At 44.2% G+C, this 25,973-nt stretch overlaps 1 protein-coding gene across 3 annotated transcripts; it reads left to right on the top strand.

Annotated features, from left to right (window-relative positions):
• The first annotated feature begins 669 nt into the window (after window positions 1-669).
• nf2a (NF2, moesin-ezrin-radixin like (MERLIN) tumor suppressor a) lies at window positions 670-25,067 on the top strand. 3 transcript variants are annotated; one of them, XM_086031931.1, is made up of 16 exons: window positions 672-1,318; window positions 2,267-2,392; window positions 2,986-3,108; window positions 4,420-4,503; window positions 9,128-9,196; window positions 9,278-9,360; window positions 11,978-12,053; window positions 12,941-13,075; window positions 13,435-13,509; window positions 13,782-13,895; window positions 14,606-14,728; window positions 16,242-16,459; window positions 18,374-18,476; window positions 19,377-19,495; window positions 20,490-20,649; window positions 24,304-25,067. In XM_086031931.1, the coding sequence occupies exons 1-16, from the start codon at window positions 1,205-1,207 to the stop codon at window positions 24,352-24,354; spliced, it is 1,773 nt and encodes a 590-aa protein (XP_085888057.1). In that variant the 5' UTR covers window positions 672-1,204; the 3' UTR covers window positions 24,355-25,067. The 3 variants fall into 3 exon arrangements, with proteins under 3 accessions (XP_085888056.1, XP_085888057.1, XP_085888058.1); XM_086031930.1 differs by having other exon boundaries at window positions 670-1,318; window positions 9,128-9,360; XM_086031932.1 differs by lacking the exon at window positions 672-1,318 and having other exon boundaries at window positions 2,986-3,121; window positions 9,128-9,360.
• Window positions 25,068-25,973: the final 906 nt, after the last annotated feature.

The following is a 25,973-nucleotide window of genomic DNA, read 5'->3' on the forward strand; positions in this document are numbered from 1 at the left end:
GCGCAGGGGGCTGGGCGAGAAGGCGGGGCGGAGACAAGCGGTGTTTTCTGATTGGTTGTTCGTCCAGCACAAAATGCATTGATGGCCTCGAAACTGATTACAAAGCATACCTAATCAAAGGTTAGAACACAAGAATGTGCTGCACAATTTACAGTATTCAAAAATTCGCAATGCTTTGACAATCGGCCTTTTATGTGTTTTTGAATGTAAAATGGGAGATTGTACGTTTGCACGTACATTAATGTATGAGCGTGTTTCTTTCTGTATTTTACGGCAGTACTTGAAGGCATCACACAGGTTAACCGAGCCCATTTTACTAGAGCTATTTCCCGATTGGTTGTTAGCCGAAAGAAGGTGAGGCATGATGCCTGACTGTGAACTAAATACCGTGGTTATCTCAACATTGTTGGAACATAAACATGTGTGGCACAATTTAGAAGTGCAGTCAGATTTGCGTTAGTTAGACACTGTTCGCTTTTTATTATTTGTTGTAATATACAATTCAAGATATTACATTCTGTTTTGATCGTTTCTGAGCAAGTAAGGACACATTTCGACGGCCATCGAATGCAGCACCCTACTGCTTGCGAGCTCGGCTGAAGAGGGCGGGATAAAGTGCGATGTCTATTCACCTCGGAATTCACAAGACATATCCACAATTTCAATTCATATATATTAAAAGGAAAAACAATAAGACGTGAAAACCTCAACACGCTTTATTGTTTTATTTCAGTATAGCATGCACTAACTCGTGACTCTATACTTCAATTTACTCTCTTCAGTGTGCCGTTTGTCATCTTGGTACCGACATTTCCCGGGGGTACCTGAACATAGCAGCGTTACCCAGGCTGGACATGAAGATGGTTAGCAAAAGTGATAGTTAGCTTTCACCTTTAAAAACTAGATGAACATTTAACACTTCTGCGGAGAAGATGTATTAAATCAACAAGCGGCAAAACTGTAAAAAGTATTGGCTAATATGTTGGATAGCTATCCCTGGATTATGATTGTGTCAACCTCACCTCAGTTTCGCTCCATCGTTTGGTTTGTTAGCTTGAAATTATCTTGCGTGGAACCTGGGTTGTCCCGCGCCGAAGTCGCCGGAATGTGCTTTGAAATGGCTTGACGGTGCGTCCACGCACACTTTGGGCTCGTTGAGGACTTTTGAGTGGTTGTTTGTATTTATGTGAGGTTTTTCGCGGCCATGGCGAGCAACTTGGCAGCCAAACTGGGATTCAACTCTCTGGTGAGGAAGCAAAACAGGAGCTTCAACGTTAGGATCTGCACCATGGAGTCGGACATGGAGTTCAGCTGTGAGGTTAGTGCACACACACATGAAGAAAAGAAACAAATAAAAACACAAAACACTCAAGGTTGAATTTGGCGCTGTGGGGAACGTCTCGCGTAGAGACGCTAGATGGCAGCAGAGAGCTGTGGATGCAATAATAATAACAATAATAATGCAGTAATGTTAACAACAACAATAATAATAATGTCTAAACACTTCCTTGGTCAATAAAAACAGTAATGTTAATTAAATGTAGGGGGAAAACAAGTTTGGCACGCAATCATATTTATTTATTTATGTGATAAACGTAATCTACTGTATGTTGTACATTTCATTATTATTTTCACTATACACATTTCGTGCACATTTTTTACTGTATCTAATATACTGGTGATATTTTACGTACACGAAGGACTATTTTTCTTTCAAATGTAATACGTATAAGAAATTGAATAAAACTAACAAACAAATCCTTTAATGATGTCGATGAAAGTGATTTTGTTTTGTGTTTTCATCTTTTTTTTTTTTTTTAAATCAACTAGTTTAAAAAGAAAAGTATATTTTTTATGTCCTGAATAAAATACACACAAGGCAATACACAAAATACCTTAAACAAAGCTGATTGTCATTTTTGTCAATATTGCGTTATGCTTTAATATACACTGGACAATAAAAAAACATACTGAATACAATGAAAAAAAAACGGATGTCAGATCAACTGATTTGACATGTTTTCATGTGTTTAAATCCATAACAGAATCAAAATGCATGCATTAAATAAAATATGCAATCGCTCTCAATAAATAAAGCAAAAATCGAATGAAATTAAAAAAGAGAAATGGTTTGAAGTTTGTCCACGTTGATGTATTTTTTATGAACAACACAAAACGACATTTATCAGACCGTAAAAAAAACTGAGAAAGTGAATAAAATGCAGACTAACTTTGTGAGTGAAACGTTTTGCGTTGTTTGATGCAGATGAAGTGGAAGGGGAAGGAGCTGTTGGAGCTGGTGTGCCGAACTCTGGGCCTGAGGGAGACCTGGTTCTTCGGCCTCAGGTACCACGTCAAGGACACGGTCGCCTGGCTCAAGATGGACAAGAAGGTGAGGCAGCCTCAGCAAAACGCCGTCCAAACATATCACATCCCATCAAAATGCACGAAAAGGACGTTCAAGCTCACGAGCGCTCGGCTCGCGACGCGCGTTCACATATCGGGTAAAGTCACCAAAAGTGTCTGGCAAATTTCCACAGGAAAATGTCACAGGTGTAGAGATATTTGCGGGGCCATAGAGTCCGAGCCCTTCCGCCAATTGCCAAAATCCCCAAAGAATTCTACTCTAATTGCCAGTAGATGCGGCTAGATGTGGGCAAAGCACTACTTATGTCTAAAAGAAACCCCTCCATTCACGTCAGCACCCTTCATAGGCAACGAGATGCCACAAAATGTATGTGGATGCATCTTTAATTGCATTGTATGTTTAGACGATACAAATATGAAGAATACCTACTGCTACTGTTTATTTACTTGTATTTTTTTTTGTTACTTTAGTAACACCTGAGTCAAAGAAGGATCTCCCAATTCCCATGAATGTTTTCCAACTTTGGAGATTTAGCGAGGCCCCTTTGGCGCCAAAAGGCTGACGGCCATTTTGTGTGTGTGTGTGTGTGTGTGTGTGTGTGTGTGTGTGTGTGTTAGGTGCTGGATCAGGAAGTCCCCAAAGAGGAGCCCATCACACTGCACTTCCTGGCCAAGTTCTATCCGGAGAATGTCGAAGAGGAGCTGGTGCAGGACATCACGCAGCATCTTTTCTTCCTGCAGGTTTGCGAAGAACGTGTGTGTGTTTTTTTTATTATTAAATATGTATAAATGATAAAAGCCAACAAAACATAATAAACCAACATGCAAATACAAACCTTATGCCATGTGTTAGAGGTGCAACAATTAATCCACAACTAATCAATTATCAAATTTATTGAAAATTATTGTTATAAATGTTTGGATAGCTTTTTTCAATTTACAATTGTCCAAATACCCAGAATTTCTCAGCAGTAAATATTCTCTTATTTATGTACTTCTCTGTGTTGAATCAAAATAAAATGATTTGCTTTTACTTTGGAAAACAATGGTCAACATTTTTTGGACCAAACCAGAATCATAATTAAATTATGTTTGCGTATTTGTCAATTTGATATTGTCCATTTTTAATACCCCAGCCCTAGAATGTGCGTTAGTGTTTTTGAGCAATATTTGATTTCATCACAAATGAAAGACGTGATTGCTTTATCAAGTATCGGCAAGTACTCGACGTCAGTCTAAAAACATTGAGTCGATGCACTGGCTGTCCTGAAAGCAGCTATGTTCATCTACAATTGATTATTCTCCCAAATAAACAGTGGCTAGCTGCTTTGGCCTGCAGGGGGCGAGCTTCCCTTACTCGCCGTCCTTTTCAACACTTTTCCACTTAGTCGTGTGCATACAAGTGAAGTCAATGTATAAAATGTAGCAGCGGCAGCAACCTAACCGCAGTAGTGTCAGCGGGCGACCAAACTTCCCCTCTCAATTCGTCACTGACCAATTAGGCTTTACGGGCTGTGTTATTGGTTCCGTTAATAACATATTCTCCACAGGAGTCTCGTCACGTCCTGCCCGCTGAGCCCGGATTAGTTCGAGTAGAGAGTGGCACCTTGTAGCTTTTAATCCGCCCGTCGGCAGCACTTCTTGTTATTCGGGAACTGGGGGCAGGGGGTGGACATGTCTCCCCTGTTGGACCATTAATTCTCGCCACGACAACAGCAGGCGTGACAGCAGGATTAAGCATTTAGCCACAGGCGTTCTATACGCTCGCTCACTCACTCACTCACCCGCTCACTCACCCGCTCACTCACTCACAGGCAAAACAAACCAACAAAAACACGAAAGTCATCAAACATGCAAATCCCATATATATATATATATAGATAGATAGATAGATAGATAGATAGATAGATAGATAGATAGATAGATATAGGGAGGCAGCAAGACTTGATGCCGGATGCCAGTAGGAGTACTCAAGAGTGACTCGTACTGGCATCGGTCTGCAGAAAGGTGTTAAGGAACATTCCTAATGTCTCTTTTTGAATCGCTCCCCAGGTGAAGAAGAAAATCCTGGAGGAGGAGATTCACTGTCCTCCCGAAGCCTCCGTGCTGTTGGCCTCCTACGCCGTACACGCCAAGGTCAGGATTGCTTGGGACCGTTACTTTCTGAGGGCCTGACTTAATCCGAGTCAGCCCTTCCGAAGCGCCAAACTCGTATTGCTAAATAGTCACTTTTCTTTTGGGCATTTCAAGTATGATTACACGAGTGGAAAACATTCATCATCCTTCCATTGGTTTGCACAGCAGTGTCGGTTTACGCAGGACTTTCAGACTTTGCTACTTCAAGTGGCAAACTCCTGTAAGGACACAGGAAATCTGACAGGTTTTGGTTCTAAGGCTGTTTGTAGAGTATCTTTTTTTCAGGGAGTTTCCTTTCAAAAACAAACTCCTGTTAAGAGATTTTCTCTGCTTGCTACCAAAGCCCAGCGAGCAAATGTAAAGTTACACAAGAATCAGTTCTTAAAGAAGAAATCAACCCAAACACATTTTTTTTTCAAGAATACGTTCCCAGCAGGCCCACTAGTTGAAAGCAGCAAAATGCATCCCTTTTTAGCCATCCGCGGCTCGGCTTCAGAAAGCAGGTCAGCCGTGATTGGTCGTTACCTTGAGCCCTGAACAGTTGTGATGTCATTTTCAGTCGACAGAAGTGACAAAATGGCCGCCCCCACAGATGGCTAAAAACGGGTGGATTAACTCTTATTCCACAAACGCACTATTTATCAGAACGCCTTGTTTCAACTAGTGTGCCTGCATAAAACATATTGGCAAAAAAAACAAAAACATATCAAATGCTGCATTTAACCTTACTGACATGCAGTTTGGTCGGAAAAAAATACAGCACATACTACCGATGGACGGTTTTAGTAGTTTTGAAACTGTGATTTCTCAAAAGCGCGGTTTACCACAGTTCAGTTAGCTCCCGCTACTTCAACCCCACAAGGAGAGATCTTGACAATTTCCACTTTTGTGGTATGAAAATCAATGGCTCCTCAAATACGAAAACTGCCAAAGTCCAAGAAAGGTTTGCCTAAATCCCTCCACGAGGGAGTTGTCGGGCTTGAGTGAGCCCGTCTGGCTTAAATTGACAAGCAAGAGTGTTTTTTTTTTGACAGGTGGACAGGGTCCAGAGAGACGGGCAGTTCTACCTTGGTAACGACTCCCGAGAAGCTTGCCCCTCGAATCCTTGCCAATTTAACGGAAGCTGCGGTGCGGATCAAGAAAAAAAAAACGCACATAAGATGTGTGCTGCCCACAGTCGGCAAAAAGTCTGAGCTCCACACTGGCTTTTTCTTTAAGCAGCAGTCGCCTTTGATTCGAGGCGTTGACTAAGTTTTCTGTCGACGGCTCCTTGTTTGGCCATCGGCTGGAATGGAGCTCATTTGACTTGCAAGCCTGGGCCGGGGCTCGCTGATCTAGGCCAGCCCGGAGACGCTGTCAAGTGCGTTCCCAGACTCCACCAAGGGTTTTTTTCTTCATGACACCACAGGCCCCGAAATTGGGTTCCTGTCGCAGCACAAAATGGCGCCTATCTCACAGCAGCTACAAAATTTTACACCTCGGGTAAAATCATGTACACGCTTCTGACGCACATCAATAGCAGCGAAGTACTAGTGACTCTGTGCGCCATGGAAGCCTGTTGACAGCCTGGTCCCTCACTCAAATCTGTCCCACGAGCAACAACTCACTATTGTTATTCGCCGCTGCCATCGAAGCCTCGCCGCTAAAAAAAAGACGAAAGATGGATGAATGAATACACGGGCTTCCGACTACGCTTAGTCCGTCTATTGTCAACTTTCACCCGTCAACCGTCAGCAAAACGGGCGTCCGTCATAGACGGAGAAACGGACCGGTCGGTCACATAGACGGAATGCCCAGCTCTGCTCATTTCAACAAGACAAGCAATACGAGTGTTAGTGAAACACCAGTTTGTCGATTTGAATTGTAAGGGGAAAAAAAGTGACTATGTATGTGGTCTCCTTGTAGACAAACATGTCATGTCATTAAGATGGTTGACTAGGGTGAGTTAATGGTTGAAGTCATGTTTGCTTGAGACCGACATAGTGTTTTGCAGCAAAGAATCTTGCGCCGGCAACATAAGATGGGGGATTTTTGTCTTGCCGGGCTCATCCTGCCTCAGCGGATCCGCAGTGGATTCTCTCTGCTGTTTTGTATTCCGAGAGCGCGCCTCGCCACAAGTGGATTTTGACAGGCCGCTTTGGAGATAAAGCCGCTCCGGGGGCGGGGCGGGGGGGAATACAGAGGGAACGGTCTCTCTGGCGCAGAGGCCCGGTCGAGCGTGAGCCGGGCGAGTCCGGCCGAGTGGGAAGCGAGACGCCGGGCTCTGAAGTGAGACGCCGAGCTCTCAAGTCGCTGCCTCCGGGCAAAAGTCCCAAAACATTTTTTTTAGCTTGGGCAAAGTGCGCAGTGCAGTCTGGAAAACGGTCAAGACCGACACGCTTGGGTCCTCCCGGGATCAATTACTGCCCGTAATGTTGTCTGCAGTAATTGGGAGTAGGGGGAAGGTGTGGAATCGCAGTGTGACTCGTGTGATGGCGCAACAGGTGACCAGATGAGGATGTGAACAAGTCGGTGGGGAAAACCAGGCGGGCAAAGGTCACTGCGTCATCTGCGCTTTGAAAGCAATCACAACAGCAGTCCACTCCTTACACAAGTTGTCCCTTTGGCGCGGGGGTGGGGGGGGGGCCGATCCAGAGTCTGTCATAATCTGCCTCTCAGTTTAGCGTCATCCATCTGTCTGTCTGGTATCCTTGTTTTCGACAACATCTCTTTGGGCTTTTTTGTGTTTCCGCTCACAATAGACATGTCCACCAAATTAGCCCGAAAATGGCAGTTTCAAATGAAAAAAATGGCGGATATTCGGTGTCTTCTTGGAAATGCCTTCCTGAGACTTTTTTTGTGGGTCTTCTCACGAGAGACAACTTCACGTTCCACAGTGAAATTGACTTTCAAAAAGTCTCCAGAGAATCTCTACCGCTAAGCCTACAATGGCTGCTTCAAACCAAAATGGCAGACTTCCTGTGTCTTTTGGGGCATGGCTACTTCGGACTTTTTTGTGGGTCTACTCGTAATAGACATGTCTACCTACGTAATTCCATGTTGCCAAGTGAAACGGGCTTCAGGGGCTGAATTTGAAAAAAATCTGCACTTCAGCTTTGGAGAAGAACCTTTGGAAAGGAGCCTTGCAATGGTTTCTTGAGACTTTTTTTGTGGGTCTACTTGTAATGGACACGTCTACCAAATTTGATTTTGCCAAGTGAAACAAGCTTCAGGGGCTGAGTTAAAAAAATCAGCACTTTATCTTTGGAGACGAACCTTTGGAAAGGAGCCTGCAACGGTTTCTTGAGCCTTTTTTGTGGATCTGCTCACGGTAGACATGCCTACCAAATTTCATATTGCCAAATGAAACTGTTTTTGAGGGCTGAATCGTCACAATCCCTTAGTGATGTTTGTGTACGGTTTGCAGATTCCCTCCCGGTGTTCTAATTCACAATCCTTCATTTGTTTGCGGTAGATAATTATTGATAACTGTGGTCAGCAGCGACCTTTTCCCTAATGAAAATGAAAAAGCTGCTCCTTCTGTGCGCACTGCAGAAAGGAGCCATCGGATCAGTCTACCCTACGAGATGCAGTGATCATACTAATCCCACTTTCTTAAAAATCATTTGCGCCACAAGGACTAGTCTTGAAAATAAGGGAATGAGAACTCTAATATTTACTTTATACAAAAGTATCTTCCAGTAGAACAGCAACGTGTGACTTGTTGGGAAATCAGCCTTTTCTTTCCCTTTAAAGAAACACATTTCTACTCATTGTCATTCCTTTGCCTTTTTGACCCTTGGGCGATAAGCCGCCTGGTAACTGTCGGGTATGTAAATCTCAGCCATTATCTTAAAAGAGCTTGAGTATGATTCTAAATGATGGCTAAAGTGAGCTTTTCACAGTCACATGGCACTTTGATGAACCTTACCCATTTTAGTATGCAGAGAGGATTGTGATAATCGGAATGGTGTTCCCAAAAAAGCCATTTAAACATATGTGGCTGCGGTAGAAATCTTTCAAATGCAGCAACAGGGCCAAGGTTTGGTTTAGCTCTGAATCAGATCTTCTCTTGAGGCAACAAAATAATCTGAGTGGCAAAACTCGGGTAGTAGAGTTGCCCTCAAGCAAAAGGGAAAATTGCGCTTTCGACTGTGTTTTCCACTCGCATGGTTTGAATTTACAAGGTATTCCCCATTGGGGCCACACATTTTCATTTCACAGCGGCATTTGCCAGCCATGTGGTCAAAATTCAGAAATGTGTGTGCCGCCGCCTAAATGGACGGTGGCAGGAATCCTGAAATGACGCAACTGGAATAGTGCTCAAACAGAATGTACATTTGGACAGCAAAAGTCAAAGAGTCACAACTCAGTTGGCCGAAACAAAGAGGGACGTGTTTTGACTTCCCGTCGAAGCATCCTTCGCAAAAATGCACTGGTTGCAAGCTCCGCCCACTCATTTTTGTTCCGTGTCTGCATTTTCCATCTGCTTCGTATGAATTCATCATCACATCTTCAATACAACATTGAGAAATGTTGCCGTTTAACCGCAGCCCGTTTGATCGCATAATCTGATGACTGGCTCATGACTTCATTGGCCTCAATCGATAAAAACAAATGATTTCAACCTCACATTGTTTTACAGTACGGCGACTACAACCCCAACGTTCACAAGCCTGGCTTTTTAGCCCAGGAGGAGCTGCTGCCTAAAAGGGTGAGTGGTTGGCTTGCATCCGCATTGCCTGTGACCAACGCAACGGTAGCTCCGATCGGGGTTTTTGCGCATGCATTGCAGGTGATCAACTTGTACCAGATGACGGCAGAAATGTGGGAGGAGAGGATCGCAGCGTGCTACGCCGAGCACAGTGGGCGGACGAGGTACGTGTGCTCGCGCTGAAATCATCAGCACACTTAGAATTAAAGACGGGCAGGTCCGACCGACCAATCCATTTGACCACACCGACCTGCCTAAACGGGCCGATTTAGAAATCTTACTCATTGAGGATCTGATCACATTCAGAATGAGGCCAGGTGACAACAATTTCTAAGGACGAATCTCATTTCATGTGTGGGCGCCTTAATGAGCTGTGGTAGGAATCTAAAAACCAAGTCTTGAGAGGAGAGATCGGAGCCAGATTCCACATTGTTCAGTCATTTGTTTTGACGCGATGCAAATGAAAAAAGAAAGTAACAGGAAGAGAGTTGGTGCAATTTATATTGAACATGCAAAATCTAGTTCAGTGTGTGGTCGCCAAAATGGTTCTGGCAGGAAGTGAAAAATAAAGTAGCTCCGAGGAAATCAGGGCCACGTTGCTGCCTGAATGGGCTGCGGCAGAAATGGAAGACTACAGTAACAGGTAGAGACAGCTTGCACGTGTGATCCAGACTGTTTTTATGGCAGCAGCTCAAATTGAACATGACATTACAAGTTCAATCTAACATTTCTGCCTGCCTAAACGGACTGTGGTAATATTCTACAAATCAAGTAACAGGAAGACGGTCGGTGCAGAATCGAAAAAACGGGAAGGCACATCTCATCCAGATTGCACATTGGGCAGCAATTGAAATTCAGCATTTCTGGTTCCTTAAATGGGATGCAATAGAAATCTGAAAACTAAGTAACAGGGAGAGAGCTGATGCACATCTAACTTTTGGAAGCAATTCAGATCGGACATGCAAAACCTAATTTAATTTGTGTGGCCACCTTAACGGGCTGCGGTCTCAGTTGTCTGTTTGACAGCAACTCAAATTGAACATGCAGTCCAGTCCATGTGTACCTGCTTAAATGGGCTGCAGTCGAAATCTTAAAACTCGCCAGAAACAGCTGTCAGATTAAAACCTGATTGCAAATTTGCAGAAATTCATGCTCAACTTGAAAGAAGAAATTGAACATGATTGGCCACCCAAACAGGCCATGGTAGGACTCTAAAAACAAAGTAACGGACAATGCAATATCCAATTTGATTTGTGTGGCTGCCTCAACAGGCTCTGGTAGACATTTCACAATGTAGTAAAAGAGAGTTTGGCGTGCTGTAGATGTAATCCAGATTGCAAATTTGGCAGCAGTTTGCATTGAGCTTTAAAAAAACAATGTGATGTGCTTGGCCGCCTCAATGGGCTGCGGCGAAAAGCCAAAATCAAGTGTCGGAAAGAGCATTGTCGCGCATTGGATCCAAATAACACGTTTGGAACCAATTCAGATGAAACATGCAAAATCCAATTCATTTGTGTGGCCGCCTCAACGGGTTGCGGTAGGAATCTAAAAACAAAGTAACAGGAAGAAAGTGTGGCATAGATGTTCTCCAGAATGCAAATTTGGAATTGAACTTTTAAAAAAAAAAATTGGCCGTGCTTGGCCGCTGAAACGGGCCGTGGCAGAAAGCCAAAAAAGAAAGTATCAGGAAGAGCGTTGTTGCACATCTGATCCAGATTGCTCATTTGAAAGCAATTCAGCTCAGACTTGACAAATCAAATTTAACGTGTGGGGCCGCCTAATCGGGCTTCGGCGGAACCTTGCGTCCGGTGCAACGGGGATGTACAGAAATTGTGTTTATGGGAACGAACGAAGTAATGAATGCGTTGCTGAAGTGAGCTGCGAAAGGAGAAGCAGCGAGCGAGCGAGTGAGTGTGCGAGCGGGAGGACGAGGACGAGGACGAGGTGGCGGTGCGGCCGACTGGTTTTGGGTTCGGATGGCCGGGCGACTCCATTCCGGCTGTCATAATTGAGTCGGTCACTGGCGCTGATCCATCAGCTTTTCAAAGGCGGTGGAGCGGGACAGACTCTCCATTCTCCACTTGACGATACCATTCGTTGCTTGGAAAGACGCGCACAAAGGGGAGATGATTGCCCGCAAGCCCAGCGCACTGGAACTGAAGAAGAAAAAAAAATCACGTTTTAACAAGCGCGTATTGATGAAAAATTACTTTCCCCCCCAAAAAAACCCACATTTCTCCAATACAGGGCTTTTTTTCCCAGAAAATTTAGATTTGAAAAAGAAACAGAAAAAAATTGTATTATTTATATTTCTGATGAATACAAATTTATTTTTGTCAGATTACTATGCTTTTTTCCCCTCCGCAAAAATGATTATTTCGGGAAAAATATTTTTTTCTTTTAACAAGGACCTTTTTTTCCTGAAACATATCCATCTTTAATTGTCAGATGACTTCTGTTGAACATTTTGAAAAACATTTCCAAAGAAAAAGTCATTTATTCCGACTTTATTCTGTCTTGCAAAATAATGCTTTTTTTGGCCCTCAAATAAATACGTCTTTATTTTGAATTTGTTTGAATTCTCAAAGAAAAGAGACTTTTTTAAAGCTTTATTCTTGCTCCGTAATTTCTTCGGGACTTCTTCTTCAAGCAAACTATTCTTGGTTGATGATTTGATCTTCCTGGTGGAATTTCTTGTGTGTGTATTACGGGCAAAGGCTGTCTTGGATTTGCTGTTTTAGCGCAAACCCGAAGTGATGCGGCGGTTTCTCTTGCTGGCAGGGAGGAAGCTGAGATGGAGTATCTGAAGATCGCTCAGGACCTGGACATGTACGGCGTCAATTACTTCTCAATCCGGGTGAGCGTCTGTCTGGTATTTTCCCCATCGATACTAATGATCCGTCCCCACTTTTTCTTACACAATATTAACCAAAAAATGGCTTGAAAAGCAAAACATTGCTACTCTTGAACACAACTTTTGTCGGAGAAGTTTGGCGTTCTAATTGCTTTTCCTCGTTCTGCTGTGTGGCATCATTGTCGCCTCTGTTGAATGTTTGGATGTTTCTTGGACAATAACGAGTGAAAAGAATAAGGTTAGCTATGTTTCATTTTCTGAAAAGTTGTCATTTCAACAGTACGAGGATTCCGCCCAACACGGACTATATTAGCCCAATTTTGAAAAAAGTCGTAGTCCCACAAGAATAACGCTGGATTTTTCAAGAGAAGTCATTTTGAGAGTGAAGTGAATGAATGTTTTAGGATAAAAAAAACCCCCAAAAACATTTTATTCTGTCATATTTTCAAGTTATGTTTCTTCGACAAATGAAGTTCTACCTTGACAAGAACAAAAGTCTAATTTGATCTAGAAAAGGTCATTTTGTGGTATGTATTTTTTTAAGGATGACCTTTTCCTAGAACACACGAGTTATCTTACAAGAAAAAGGTTGATTTTTTGGCGAGAATGTTTATTTAAAAAACAACCACAAAAAACAGCATATTTCAAGAAAAAAAATTCAACAAAAGAACATTTTTTTGAAAAAAAGTGTTGAACTTGTGTCCCTACAAGAATAAAGCTAGATTTTTCACATGGTGTAACCTTTATTTAAAAAAAAAAAAAAAAAAAAAGTTCCCGTTAGCCCAGATTTTTTTGGAGGCCTATTGTATTGTTTAGCCAAGACACAAACGCGTGTTGCTCCATTTCCTGTTCTCTGTTACTCTAAGAATGCTTTGATTTTTGTCTTTTAGAATAAAAAGGGAACGGATCTTCTGCTGGGCGTGGACGCCCTGGGCCTGCACATCTACGAGCCGGACAACAGGCTGACCCCCAAGTGCTCCTTCCCCTGGAACGAGATCCGCAACATCTCCTACAGCGACAAAGAGGTGCCCGCACCGCTTTCTTCTTTCTTCTTCTTTTTTTCTTTCCATGTACAATTGTCGTGCCTAAAGATACGAGTTGAATTTGTCCCGAGATCACGCTCGTACCTTCAAACGCGCCGATTTCAAATCTTTCCGCAAGGTTTTGAAGTACTGCATCATATATGCTAGTTTTGCTAGCCCTTCAGTTGCGTTTTCCATTGTTTGTTAGCATTAAGCAAGTGGAAGTTATGTGGTTTGCTTTCTGAATTTTCTTCAAAAAGTCTGACTTTATTCTTGCAAGATGCCTTAAAAAAATATCATCACATTACAAAAATGTAAAAATCGAAATGTGCGGCGACATTATTGTGTGCTTTGGCTTGAAGTTCACCATCAAACCGCTGGACAAGAAAGCCAACGTCTTCAAGTTCATCTCGTCACGGTTGAGAGTCAACAAATTGGTGAGTTGCGATCGCCACTACTGCGAAGTGACTCAAGTACAAATGGTTTGTCTCGTTTAACTTCACTTGAGTGTTTTGTTTTCCTGATGACAAACGACTAGTTTGTTGTTGCTTTTATTTGTACTTAGGTAAATACACAGTGCTGTTCGTGGAACTTCAACGTAGTGATCATTTTTCTATCTTTCCCCAAATGTCATTTTTGAATTCAATAACAACAACACAAGTCCATTTTGGTGAACTCTACGAAGCTTGATTGGGACATTGTCCCGCAGATCTTGCAGCTGTGCGTGGGCAGCCACGACTTGTTCATGCGCAGACGTCGTGTGGACTCCCTAGAGGTGCAGCAGATGAAGGCCCAGGCCAGGGAGGAGAGGGCCCGCAGGCAGGTACAAACGATACACCACGCGCTCCACCCGCACACGTTCTCCGAAGCGCCCCAATTTACAATTGGGCTTTCTTGTGCCACAACGTTTTCATTTCCATTCGCCAAGTTATGGTGTTGCACATTCGATGTTAGCATTAAGTTAGTGGGTGATAGGTGGCTAGGAGCCGGGCTGGCCCGCGAATAGCAGAAATGCACATATAAACCCTCTGTAGAATTGTGTAGGGAGGAGTAAAAAGCAAGTAGCAGCATGCCAGTTGCAAAACACTGCTAACAGCTGACGGCCGTTATTGGTATTGTATCGGCAAAAAAGAAATTGTGTTTTCCACGAAAAGCGACAAATAATGATAATGTATATGAATTACAAATACATTTGTCAAAATCCATCAAATATTGCTGGGGAAAAATTTGGGTGTTGTTTAATGCTCTTTTGTGGTATGCTCTGTTTGTATGTGTTGCTGTGCCGTGTGTGGTCAAGTACCGGTAAGAGTCGTGTTTATATATATATATATATATATATATATATATATATTTGTCACTGTTTATATATGGCGTTTTGCATTCAGTGTTAGCATTACGCAAGCCCGCTAAATGGCCGACGGCCCGGGACGGATGGACAGAGCGTGTTAGCCTGTGGATGGCCGTTAGCCTTCTACTTCAGCATTAAGCTTTGGTTTCATTTTTGCTTTGACCCCGCCCACCCGCGCTGTCCAGGTGGAGAGGCAGCTTCTGAACCAGGAGAAGCAGCGACGCGAGGAAGCGGAACGCGTCCGAGACGAGCTGGAGCGACGGCTAGTTCGGCTTCAAGACGAAGCGCGCATGGCCAATGAGGCCCTGGTGGGTTGCAAACACGTGTGGCCCTTGACATGCGGAAAGCAAAATGCAGCCGTTTTGATCCATCTCGGGGCGGCCACTCGCTGTCGACTGAATGTGACGTCCCAGTCGCTCGGGGCTCAGGTAACGACCCATCGCGGATCACCTGTTTTCGGAGTTTGGTCATGTGGCGTTCACAAGCTGAGCCGTGATTGGCCGTTACCTGATGTCATTTTCAGGCGACAGCAAGTGACAAAATGGCCGCCCCCTGAGATGGATCGAATCATTCATGTTCCAGAAACGCAACATTAATCGGAATTCCGTGTTTTCACTAGTGGGGCCGCATAGACAATTTTTGGGCGACTTCACTTCTAAGCGTATTCAGGTCACTTTTATGAAGTATTTTGTCGATTTAAGAGTATTTAGGTCACTTTTAGGCATTATTTCAATAGTTTAGGGGTATTTAACTAACTCTTAATGGAGTCTTTTAGTATATTTGAAAGAACTTCGGAATCTTTTAATAGTATTTTCATAGCGTTAGAAGTATTTTTTGAGTATTAATAGATTGAATAGTATTTAGGTAACTTTCAGTGAGTATTTCAGTAGATTTGAAAGTATCTATTTCTGGCGCCACAATTTGTTAAATGTCATATTTTTTCAGAAATGTATCCCCCGTATTCCAATGCCCCATCAGCCTTTGCGTGAAATACGGGTGGGACTTCCGCTATAGCGAAACCGGCGTTTTGTTTGCGTGGGAAATGTTAGTGCGAGTCCACTTTGTATGCCACTTACAGACTTGAGCAATTTGGGAGCGCCACTTGTTGCATCTTGGCAGAGAAAACATTTCAATCCCGCTTCCTGCTAATGTGGCGGGGTAGGCGAATGATGGCAAAAAGAGGCCAGCGACAACTCAACTAATTTCCGAACTGACAAGGAACCGTCGTTGAACTCATTTCCGAACGCTTCAGACGTGTAGCAACGAGCAATCTGAAAAGCTCTGAGGCCAATCAGCACCAACGCAGCAATCAAGTTGGTTGCGTTTTGTTCCAAGAGGTTGGACACTCTCTTATTTGGCTTCAAGCAGACGTGATCTCGCCAGCCAAATCTCCAACTTCCCACTGCGTAGTAATCGCATGACCGGGACGCGTCGTGTAAACAAGCTTCACGGCGCTCCATGTCGTGAAACGGCAATCAATTCATGAATCAGTTAAGTCATTCTTACAGAGTATTTCAGTATCTTTAAGCATACTTAGAAGGAGTGTGCGTCACTCCACAAGAGACGATTCGAATACGTTTTTCGATATGTGGGCTTGTGAAATGATTCAAGGATGGTTCGATTTGAAAGTGGCATGATTTGATTCGGTTGGACTCAGTGATACTACGATTCGATTTGATGCGGTATGGTTCGGTTCGCCAGGGTTTGATGCAATGATGCAAAAATGAGTTTCCGATTCAAATCGTTTTTTGTTCCACCCCTAGATCCAACTTGTTGGTTTCCCGCCGATGCATTGGCCGCAGTATGTTTTTCTTTCTGCAGTTGCGCTCGGAGCAGACGGCCGACCTCCTGGCCGAGAAGGCCCAGATCGCGGAGGAGGAGGCCAAGCTGCTGGCCCAGAAGGCGGCCGAGGCGGAGGCGGAGATGAAGCGCATCAAGGCCACGGCCATGCGGGGCCACGAGGAGTGGAGGCTCATGGAGCACAAGATGCTGGAGGCCGACAGGATGGCCCTCAAGATGGCCGACCAGTCCCAACGCAGGTGACCGCTGCTTTTGCCTGGAATTGCAAATCAGTTTGAATGGGAATCCAGTTTGATCCAAATGCTCAATAGAGTGTGCGCGCTCATGTAGCGCTTTGTCTTGATCATTTGTTTACAAAGCTATATTCACAGGTTCATCTTTTTAGTTTAAGACACCTGACTTTCACCTCCAGGATCCCACACCGTACTCCAGTCAACGGCAGAGCAAAGGATGTTTTTCCTCTGTGGCCCCATTTGAAGTCCATCTACGTTGCTACTGGCCCCATCCTAGCTAGCACTAAGCTAGTTCATCTCTCAGTCCGGCGTCCAAGTTTGCAAAGTCCCTTTCGTTGATTACTAGCATGGCGTTACTTTACCAACAGCGAGGCGGCAGCTGGCCAAATATTCCTGTTGCTAGGACAGCATTAGCCGTAGCTGGCCAACAGTGAGGTGTTAGCTGGACAAGTAGTCCCAGAACCACACTTTCGGGAATCTGCCGGAATGAAGCGCATGTGTAGCTTTCACGCATGTGCACTCACCACGTCGATACTCCGAACATTCCTCTCTGATGGCGACATGCTGCGACGCGTCGACTTGAGTGGGAAAATTCGCATTTGCTATGTGACCAATTCGCTACTTGATTTGACCCATTTGTGCACAGCCCTTGATAATCTGACGGTCCATTGGCACGCATGCAGAATCGTACCCGTGAACAATGTAAAGATCGGTCTTTCGATTTGCATACACACAATTACAACGTGTGTCTATCCATTCACATATCGTAAACACCAGTCCCTCCATGTGTGTACGCACACATCATGTAAACATACCGTGTGTCAGTCCATTCACATACGCCGTGCAACCAGTTCTTTCTGGTTGTTTTTGTTCTGCCACGCGCTGCTGCGGGTTTGCCTTTAATTTACACCGATTAATCGTTTGAATTGACAGCGTGACTCGCTCTCATCGCATCATCTGTGTTGCCTCACCTGGCTCCGCCAGGCTTGAAATGACTTTTCATCTTTGTCTTTCGACACACGCACACACACCCGTTTCATTACCATTCCGTCCGCACAGTTTGGGAATATCTGCTTTCAAGTGTTGACGACGGGACTGCGGTCATATTACTCCACTTCAAATTGTATCGGGCAATCATTTTTAATGGGTTGCCATTAGCCATTCGCCGGTTAACGCAATTTTTGGGGGTGTCGGCGACCACTCCACATGCAAGTGGCCACTCCAGGGGCCCACTTGAGCCCGGGCAGCGCTTAAATGGCAATTGGTGGCAAAGATGTCTGGTGAAGTGATAACATCTTGAGTGAGACGCAGGCTTTGTGCGCCGGGGAGAGGTTCGGTTTAGCCCGGGCTGTTTGTGGACTTGACACAAGAGTGGTGGCTGGATGTACATGAGAACTTCAGGTGTCATCAAATAATCCGATTTTTATTCTTGAGGCTGAAGGTTTAAGACTTTTACTGCGGCGGTACCTCGACTTGCGTTGTGTGACTCGTACTGCATAACAAATCACTTTTTCCTCTTGAACCAAATTGAAGTGCCGCTTACTCCATTTCTGCCCCCAAAGAGCCACCACAATTTCTTTGATGTGTCTTTTAAGAGAGAAAGACCGCACTAAACCTAAATAATTCATCTGAGAGAATGTCAAATAATGAACTGGTTGTATCAAGTGGAATTACTTAATGTTGGGACAAGCCAAAAGTCGCAACAACAACATCTGTAGTGTTGTATGGAAGGGGCGTGGTCTAGTGACTGACATCACAACCCGGCCGCTTACGCCACATGCGAGCAGCTCCTTGCGAGTGTTTTCATTTTGCATTTGTGAACTTGTTCTGCTAAATAAAGGGCATCGGCAACTTCTGTGCCACTATGGTCTTACAGTCCTTTTTGACCGCTCCACTCGTAACAATTTTGTTTTTGGGCAGGGCCAAGGAGGCGGAGCAGCTGAAGCAGGACCTGCTGGAAGCCAGGCAGTCCGAGCAGAGGGCCAAGCACAAGCTCCTGGAGATCACCAGCAGGGTGTACACGGTAATGCGCTTACTGTGGAGAAAGCTCTCCGTGTTGTGAATTCATTTTTTCAGCTTTATTTTGTATGTTATTACTTGTTGTGTATGTGTTGGAAGAACCTCCACCAAAATGATATGATACATTTTAAGGGATTATCCTTGAAAGCAATAAACCAATAATTCTAGTTTTGTCAAGGTGAGATGTAGTTTCAGTTAGATTTCTTTTTTTTAAGCGTTTTAGTTTGTTTTGTTACCAAAAATGTTTTGGGATTTTAATTCTTTTGTTAACTATAATGGGATAAACTATTTGTCAATGTGTGTATGTGAATAGACATACAATAGATGTTTACATTATACACTGCCATGGTAAAGTATTTTCCCCGCGGATTAAAGTCATCAAACAAAACTGTAACGTAGTTCAAATTCACTCGTATAACATGCAATCTTTTGTTGGCAAGTGACCGAGCCAGTCGGCGGCTAGCTAGTAGTTAACCCAATAAAAAGACGGACTCAAATGCACTGAAGCCGTCACGGAAGATAAATAATAGCTCTTTGTTCCCCCTTGACTCATACACACAGACACACACGCACACACCCCCCCCCCCCCCCACACACACACACACGCATTCCGCATGCAGTCAAATGTGTGTGACAGGGCCCGAACACACGCACTATTGGCTGTCAAATTGCCCTCTCATGCTCTGCCAGGATGCGTTGACGTCGCCTGCCCGCCGCTTTGCATTGACAAGCGTAGGATTTCCATTTAGATTGTCTATTAGGAGCAGACTTGGTCTGCCTGCCTGCCTGCGCGTGCGCGCTCGTGTGTGTGGGGGAATTCTTGTATTCCTCCACTGTGCTTTCAGTGTGTTTTCATATCCTGTTGTGGTTGTGTCTCGGGTGATGGGTCCTGCTCCTGCTCCAGTACCCCGCGCTGCCGGTGGACTGCATGCCTCCCGAGCTGAGCTTCAGCAAGGAGAACCTGAGCTTTGACTTCAAAGACACCGACATGAAGCGACTCTCCATGGAGATCGAGAAAGAGAAGTGAGTTGCCGACGACACCGGCAGCAACAACAATGGCAGATAACCAGAGCTGTGCTTTGCCTGACCGTCACCGAGTTCCCGTCTGCATATTTCAACGCCCGCCGCGGTCCCAGTCCGTCCCTCGTCGGCGACAGCCGATCGGCGCCGAGAACCTAATCTTCACGTCACACGCGGGCGCCGCACGAGCAGGCGCGGCGCCAAACAAAGACAAAATATCAAACAATACAAATGTATTTGTATAGCGCATTTCGCAACAGCTAGAGCTGTAACAAAGCACTTTACATACAAACAACAAAATAGCCATAATACAAGTGAAATCAATACATTTGGGATTCATTCAAAAATGGTCAAGTATATAAAACAAGACTTCAAAATGGTGAAAAATCAAATCCGCTCTTGAATGCTGTGGTTGTGTCCGCTTAATAACTTGAAACCACGCCCCACTCCTCTGACAACTGTCAATCAAATACCACTCGCACAACCTGGAAAATTGGATGCTGCTTCCTCTACCCTCTTTTGTACTCTACACATAACTACATGTTTTAAACAGGAAAATGCAAAAAGCCCCTAGCGGCTGTAATATATCCCATGCAGTTGTCGCAGGGCACCGTGACAACAAGGCGCTCCAAAGCGGCCTTGCCAACACTGGAAGTCCCTGTCTAAATGTTCATTTTTTGGACCATTTCTTAAGAATAAAAAACTGAAACTGTGCAGGTTCTACAGTATACCGGTTTTTTTTTCTAAAACACTACGTCAGAGTTGGCACACCTCTATCCCTAACGCCGCCAGTTTAGGGTGTATTTACATTGATTGACAACATCTTTTTCCTGCTGCCGCACCCCAGTCCTTGGAAGTAAAACAAAACAAAACACAATCACTGATTTGATGTCGTTGAGCAGCCTTAATCAACTTTTTAAGCACACCCCGTCAGAGTTGGCGCACCCCTTTGGCCGCACGCCATTTCTTTCAAAGGCATCTGTCTCGCCTGTGCTAGGGTGGAGTACATGGAGAAGAGCAAGCACCTCCAGGAGCAGCTGAATGAGCTGAAGACAGAGATCGAGAGCCTGAAGCTGAAGGAGCGCCAGACCCCGCTGGACGTGGTCCACGACCACAACGCCGAGCAGGGAGCTAGCAAGCACAGCAACTTTAAGAAGGTATCCTCAAGCCGACGCTAATGCTACTACTTGGGCGCTTTTTAAATGCTCGTGTGTGTTCGCCTCTGCTAATCTGATTACCTGCCGATGAATCCGACTACACCGCCGGCGCGCTGTTTTTAGCCGTTTAACAACTTGGCACACACGTAGCGGTGTGTTAGGCGCCGTTTTGGCCAGCTGACCTCTGCCAAGGTTCGCGAGCGTCACAAGAACCTTCTATGCAGATGCTATAATCACATCTCGATAGTGGTAACTGGAATAATGTCGCGTTAAAGGCTTGGAACATGATTATGAACTGTTGGCTGCTAGCTAGTTAGCAGTGGTCGCAAGATGCTAATGTAGCAGTCTACAGTATGTGGTCACTCAGTCTATGTTGTCAAACAACACATAAATAGATGGAGTCAAATGCACATCAAACACAAGGGAGCCTGCTTGTGACGCTAACATAGTCATCAATTTCTGGTCAAAATAAATAGACCCAAATGAACATCAACCAACTAGGTGGATCACGTGTAATTGCAACAGTCCTTCTGTAGCTTATGCTTGGGGTGGACCACTCATAATTTTCTTTACATCCGCAAGGTTGTGAAGAGTAAAATTTTTCATCATATTTGATTTTAATTTAATCCCACGAAAAGCGGGATGTTTGTGGTGAAAGGAATAATTCGGCCACGGAGATGGTTGATTTATGACACCCGTCAATGAGGTAACGTCATCTTTAGTTGCTGTCCTCTTATTCCCAGGCGGCCGAGCCAGTCGGCTGCTAGCCCGCTCGTAGCAAATATGGGATGCTAACGTAACAATCTACATAATTACCGGTACTGGTGCTCCTTCTTGTCAAACAGATGGACTCAAATATTGCCAGCCTCTTAAAATGTTGGCCTAAGTCACATTTTGACCCCAAAACATTTTTGGGGTTCAACATCCCCTCAGGATGCTAGCCACCACTGCTATAATCGGCTACATCCGCAGTTAAACAGATCATTCAATTGTACCCCTGAAATGAATTGATTAATACCTATAATCAGAATGTGGTTCAGTTTTTCATGTTTCCTGACAAAAAAGGAAAAATGACATAAGCAATTATTTTAGGATGCTGATGATTTGAAACACTCAACATTTTGTTCACAAGTTACCTAGCCATTTGGCAGCCAACTAGCTGACAACTTGATACTCGATGCTAGCATGAAATGCTAACATAACAGTGTGCGCTATCAATCCACATGATTGAAATGCATATTATACGCTCTACCTTTTGTTCACAAGTGATTGTTGTCACTTAACAACTCACTGTCGTCACCGTGAAAAGTGAACACTAAAAGAATGTGTGGCAAAGTCCAAAAAAGTGATTAATCAAGTATAAAAAAAAAAAAGGTCAATTCTATTTCCAACTTGTGACAAACTTGCAAGCGCTGCTTTTTTCCCCTATTATCTTCTCGCTCTGATTATCCAACTTCATTTTCCTCAATTATCTAACAAGGAACAAAAAAGAAGACAAAAGAAACTCTGCATCCACGCTTATTAGCGGGAGCGCCGGTTGATTTATTTCAAACATTCATCTTGCTCTCTTGGAAAACGTCAACGTTTTAACATGAGTTTAACGTCCGTAAGGCAAAGACGAGCAAAAGTGGAACAAAGCACGCAGAGTTGGAGGCAGGCGCTCCGGATGACTGATGAAGGCCTCTTCCAATGCCCAACGCGCCGCCCCGCTCAGGACAGTCGGAACGCGCGACTGTCAACATTGAAGTCAAGTTGAATATCTTTACTAAATTGTACAAAAGAAAACATTACAAAGGGTTGAAAATAATGATGACTAATTGTGTGGAATTTTAAAACAAATAATTGAAAAATATGTATTGAAATTTAATGAATCCTAATCAAACTGAACAAAATAATAGAAATCATCATTTTTAAAAATATTGCAAAAGAATCTTGGAATTATAATTGAGAAGGAAAATAGTACATGCCCATATTCAAGTCATGTTTTTTATTATTGCCATAATTCTAGTTTAAATTTCATAACATAAATACAAATGAAAAGTTATTTGTTTTCATTTTTTTCACATTGAGCTAATTCTGAATAAAAAACAAACTAATATTTTTGTTTGTGTTTTCACTCCAAACCAATCATAATAATTATGAGAAATGCGCACAAGAAATACAATTACAAACTGCTCAAAAATAATACCAGGTAATTATTTACAGCTCATGAATTACACCGTATATTGTTTAAGATAACCACGAGTGAAATTAGTTTTAGAGTACGTCTTGAAGAGGAAAGTAACATGTCATTTCAAAGTACAAAAATTAATTAAATACATAAATGGCATAAATGTATCAATAGATGAAATACCACAAATTCACACAACATTGCTTGGGTTGGTTCAATAGACATGGTGTAGTTCTTTTTTATTTGATGTTTTGCCTTAGAGTAAATTTCAACTGGCCGTGACAGTAAACACTGTGGTGTCGCATGTCGTCGTGAAGTTGGCCCCCATCAACAACACTTTTGAATAATTACCACTTTTGCTCTGAGGTCCATCGGTCATCCAGCTCGCTGTCCTTGTCCCGCTCAGTGAAGTTATAGATCTCCACGTTATAGATCCGTCTGCATCCTCCAGGCGATCGTTACGAGTAAAACCACCAAAGTGCACTAAAGGCCTTTCAATTATCCTCCATTTTCCAATCGCTTAGTCTGATTAGCCAAGCGAACCCACCAAGCACGCCTGTGCGGTCTCGCTCACTAACATAGCCACCGCGCCAGCACTTAGTGCGGGCTTCCACTCGTTAAGGCATCCGCCCAAAATGTCATTTCCAGAGGCCGCCTGCGCTCAGTTCGGTAAAACCAAGTAAGGCTAATCGGTTCCTCTCGACTGCCTTTGCTCGTCTTCCAAAGACGGCCCTTAAATGATGCGATCCAAATACCTCCTTCGCTTTCCAAGGTTACCAACAGTTGATTCGTTCAAACAAAAGTAAGTGCGATCGGTTCCCCCGGATCGTCTTTGCCCGTCGAGCCTTCACACGCCTTCAAAGAGACTCCTTAAGTAACGGTATCAAAATATCATGTGCATTAACCAAGCTTGTCAAAGTTAGCTTTGTTAAAACAAAACGCCGAAAAAAGGCTGCCGTCCGTGCGGTCTTTGCTCGTCTTAAAAGGTAGCCGGTTCATATGTTGAACGGCTTTGCCGGTCATCGGAATACAAAATGAAGTTATTGGATAGAGAAAGTCTGCACTTGGTTCATTAAAACAAAGCGAGGGTGATGGGCTCTTGGCTTGAGATTCTTTGCATGTCTTCTCATTTACTCATCAAGAATACTTGAATCAAGAATAAATGCTCTCCAAACATTGTGTTCATTAACCAAGGTCACCTGAATCTGGTTTGTGAAAGCAAAGTAGCGTCGATGGGCTCTTGGCTTGTCTGCGTAACAAAAGTGGAAGTTCAAGCTTTGAACAGCCGTTGGAAATACTCCGGAAATGATGTGCTCCAAATACAGTTTTGAAGTGACTGGAGGTCATCCACACTTGGTTCATGAAAACAACTTTAAGGTCATCACTGTCTGCCATCCGTTTCTGGCCAGCTGTTGACACATGATCATGAAGGGCATGAGAAGGCAGTGACTGATTGCGCCGCCCTGGCACGATTTCCTCCGCAGTTGACACTACAGAGCACCAAGTCCCGAGTGGCCTTCTTTGAGGAACTCTAGCAAGTCTTCTCCAGTCCTTCTACGCTACACCTACATATGGGGCTGGGGGGTGGGGGGGCTGCTTGTTTTTCAACAAAATCAATCAAGACCACCGTAGCGGCATCTTCAGGGGCTCTCACAGGCGCGCAAACATGGACTCTCATTTTCCTGCACTTCATTTGGGATTCGTAGTTCATACTTTTCATATTTAACAATGATGCAAATGCATATCTTTAGACAAACGCTGGACCATGTCCACGTTTCCTGTACAGAAACGAAGCGATGCTTACCAAAGTGAACAAAGGACTCACAAATAGGATTCTTTCACATTTGTGGCGGTTGTTCTTACACAAGATGTCGACGAAAACAATCGCAAGCAAACGTGGTACAATAGAAATCATCTTCAGGACAGAAGTCTTGCTTTACAGGCCCTCGATTTCCCCAACAACCTTTTCCACGGTAAGTCACGGTTACTTAGCTGTGTCCGAATCAGTAAATCATACAAAACATTCCAAAAAATAGTATTTTACGTACAGACCAACAATTTGTCACAAATCTTACAAAACATTGTATCCGGTCTTAATGAAGCCTTAACGAGTTCAGCATTTCTAACGAGGGTCCCCTTGTATTGTACAGTGCACATATGCTCCAGTGTGCGTGTGCGCAAATACCAATTCCCCCAAATATGCAAGAGCATATATTTTCCACTTTTCAAATAAAATACCGTGCCTGTACCGTGTGCGGCTAATGTGTTTGTTTTGCCGTGGTCGGGCTCCCCGGAGCCCGCAAAGCCAAACGATCCACCGCTGTGACGTCACTGCGCCCTTGCCTGTGGGGGGGCGCGCCAGGGAACGTGACAAAATGCCGGGAGACAAGTGCGGCGGTCGTCTCGGGGGGGGGTGGCGCTTGACGTCACGCCGAATCTCACAGCCGCTGTGAAAGGTTGTTGGCATGGCGCGCGTCCTGGAGGAGTGCCAAAAGAAAACCGCCGTAAAACGCAAAATCCAGCATCCCGTCCAATCGTTCTGCTCGCTTGGTGTCTTTTTCATCGGCTTGGCTGGGTCTTTGCGTTGCATTTGTCGCTCACTTTGTCTGTTACTTCTTTAGTCGGTTGGCTGAGTGGTTGGTTGGTGAGTTGCCAAATGAGTTAAGTCGCTGGGTCAGTTAGGTGGGTGCAGGTGAATTGCTTGTTTGATTGTTTAGGTCATTTTTCAATTGGTTGGTCGGGTAAAACTGGTTGGCCAAAATCCGGTTTGTTCGTTAATTACAGTGGAATTCTGAAAAAGCATTTGACACTTTGTGGTGTGTCATTGCCGCCATTTGCCCGCATCCAAAATGGTCATTTTCTTTCTCGTGAATGTACACTCAGCGCGTAGCCCATCTCGGCAGAAAAAAAATGCGGAAATGTTTGCATATTTATGAAGAAAGTGAAACATATATCATTCGGTCCTCGGTATTCCGAGCCCGATGCGTTTTATTGAGGCGACGCCCCCTTTTGAGCCGGTTCGGCATTTGACGGAAGACTTTCCGGTGTATTTCATATTTTGCCGTTGTGATCCTTGGCTGGCCGACACGGGCTTCCGTCCGCGTGCTTGGAGAGGAGCCTCGTATCGTAACCCCCCCCGCCGCCCCGCGGGAAT

Source organism: Filicampus tigris, chromosome 5 (genome assembly GCF_054856515.1).
Source record: "Filicampus tigris isolate MCC_2025a chromosome 5, RoL_Ftig_1.0, whole genome shotgun sequence".
Taxonomy (NCBI): domain Eukaryota; kingdom Metazoa; phylum Chordata; class Actinopteri; order Syngnathiformes; family Syngnathidae; genus Filicampus; species Filicampus tigris.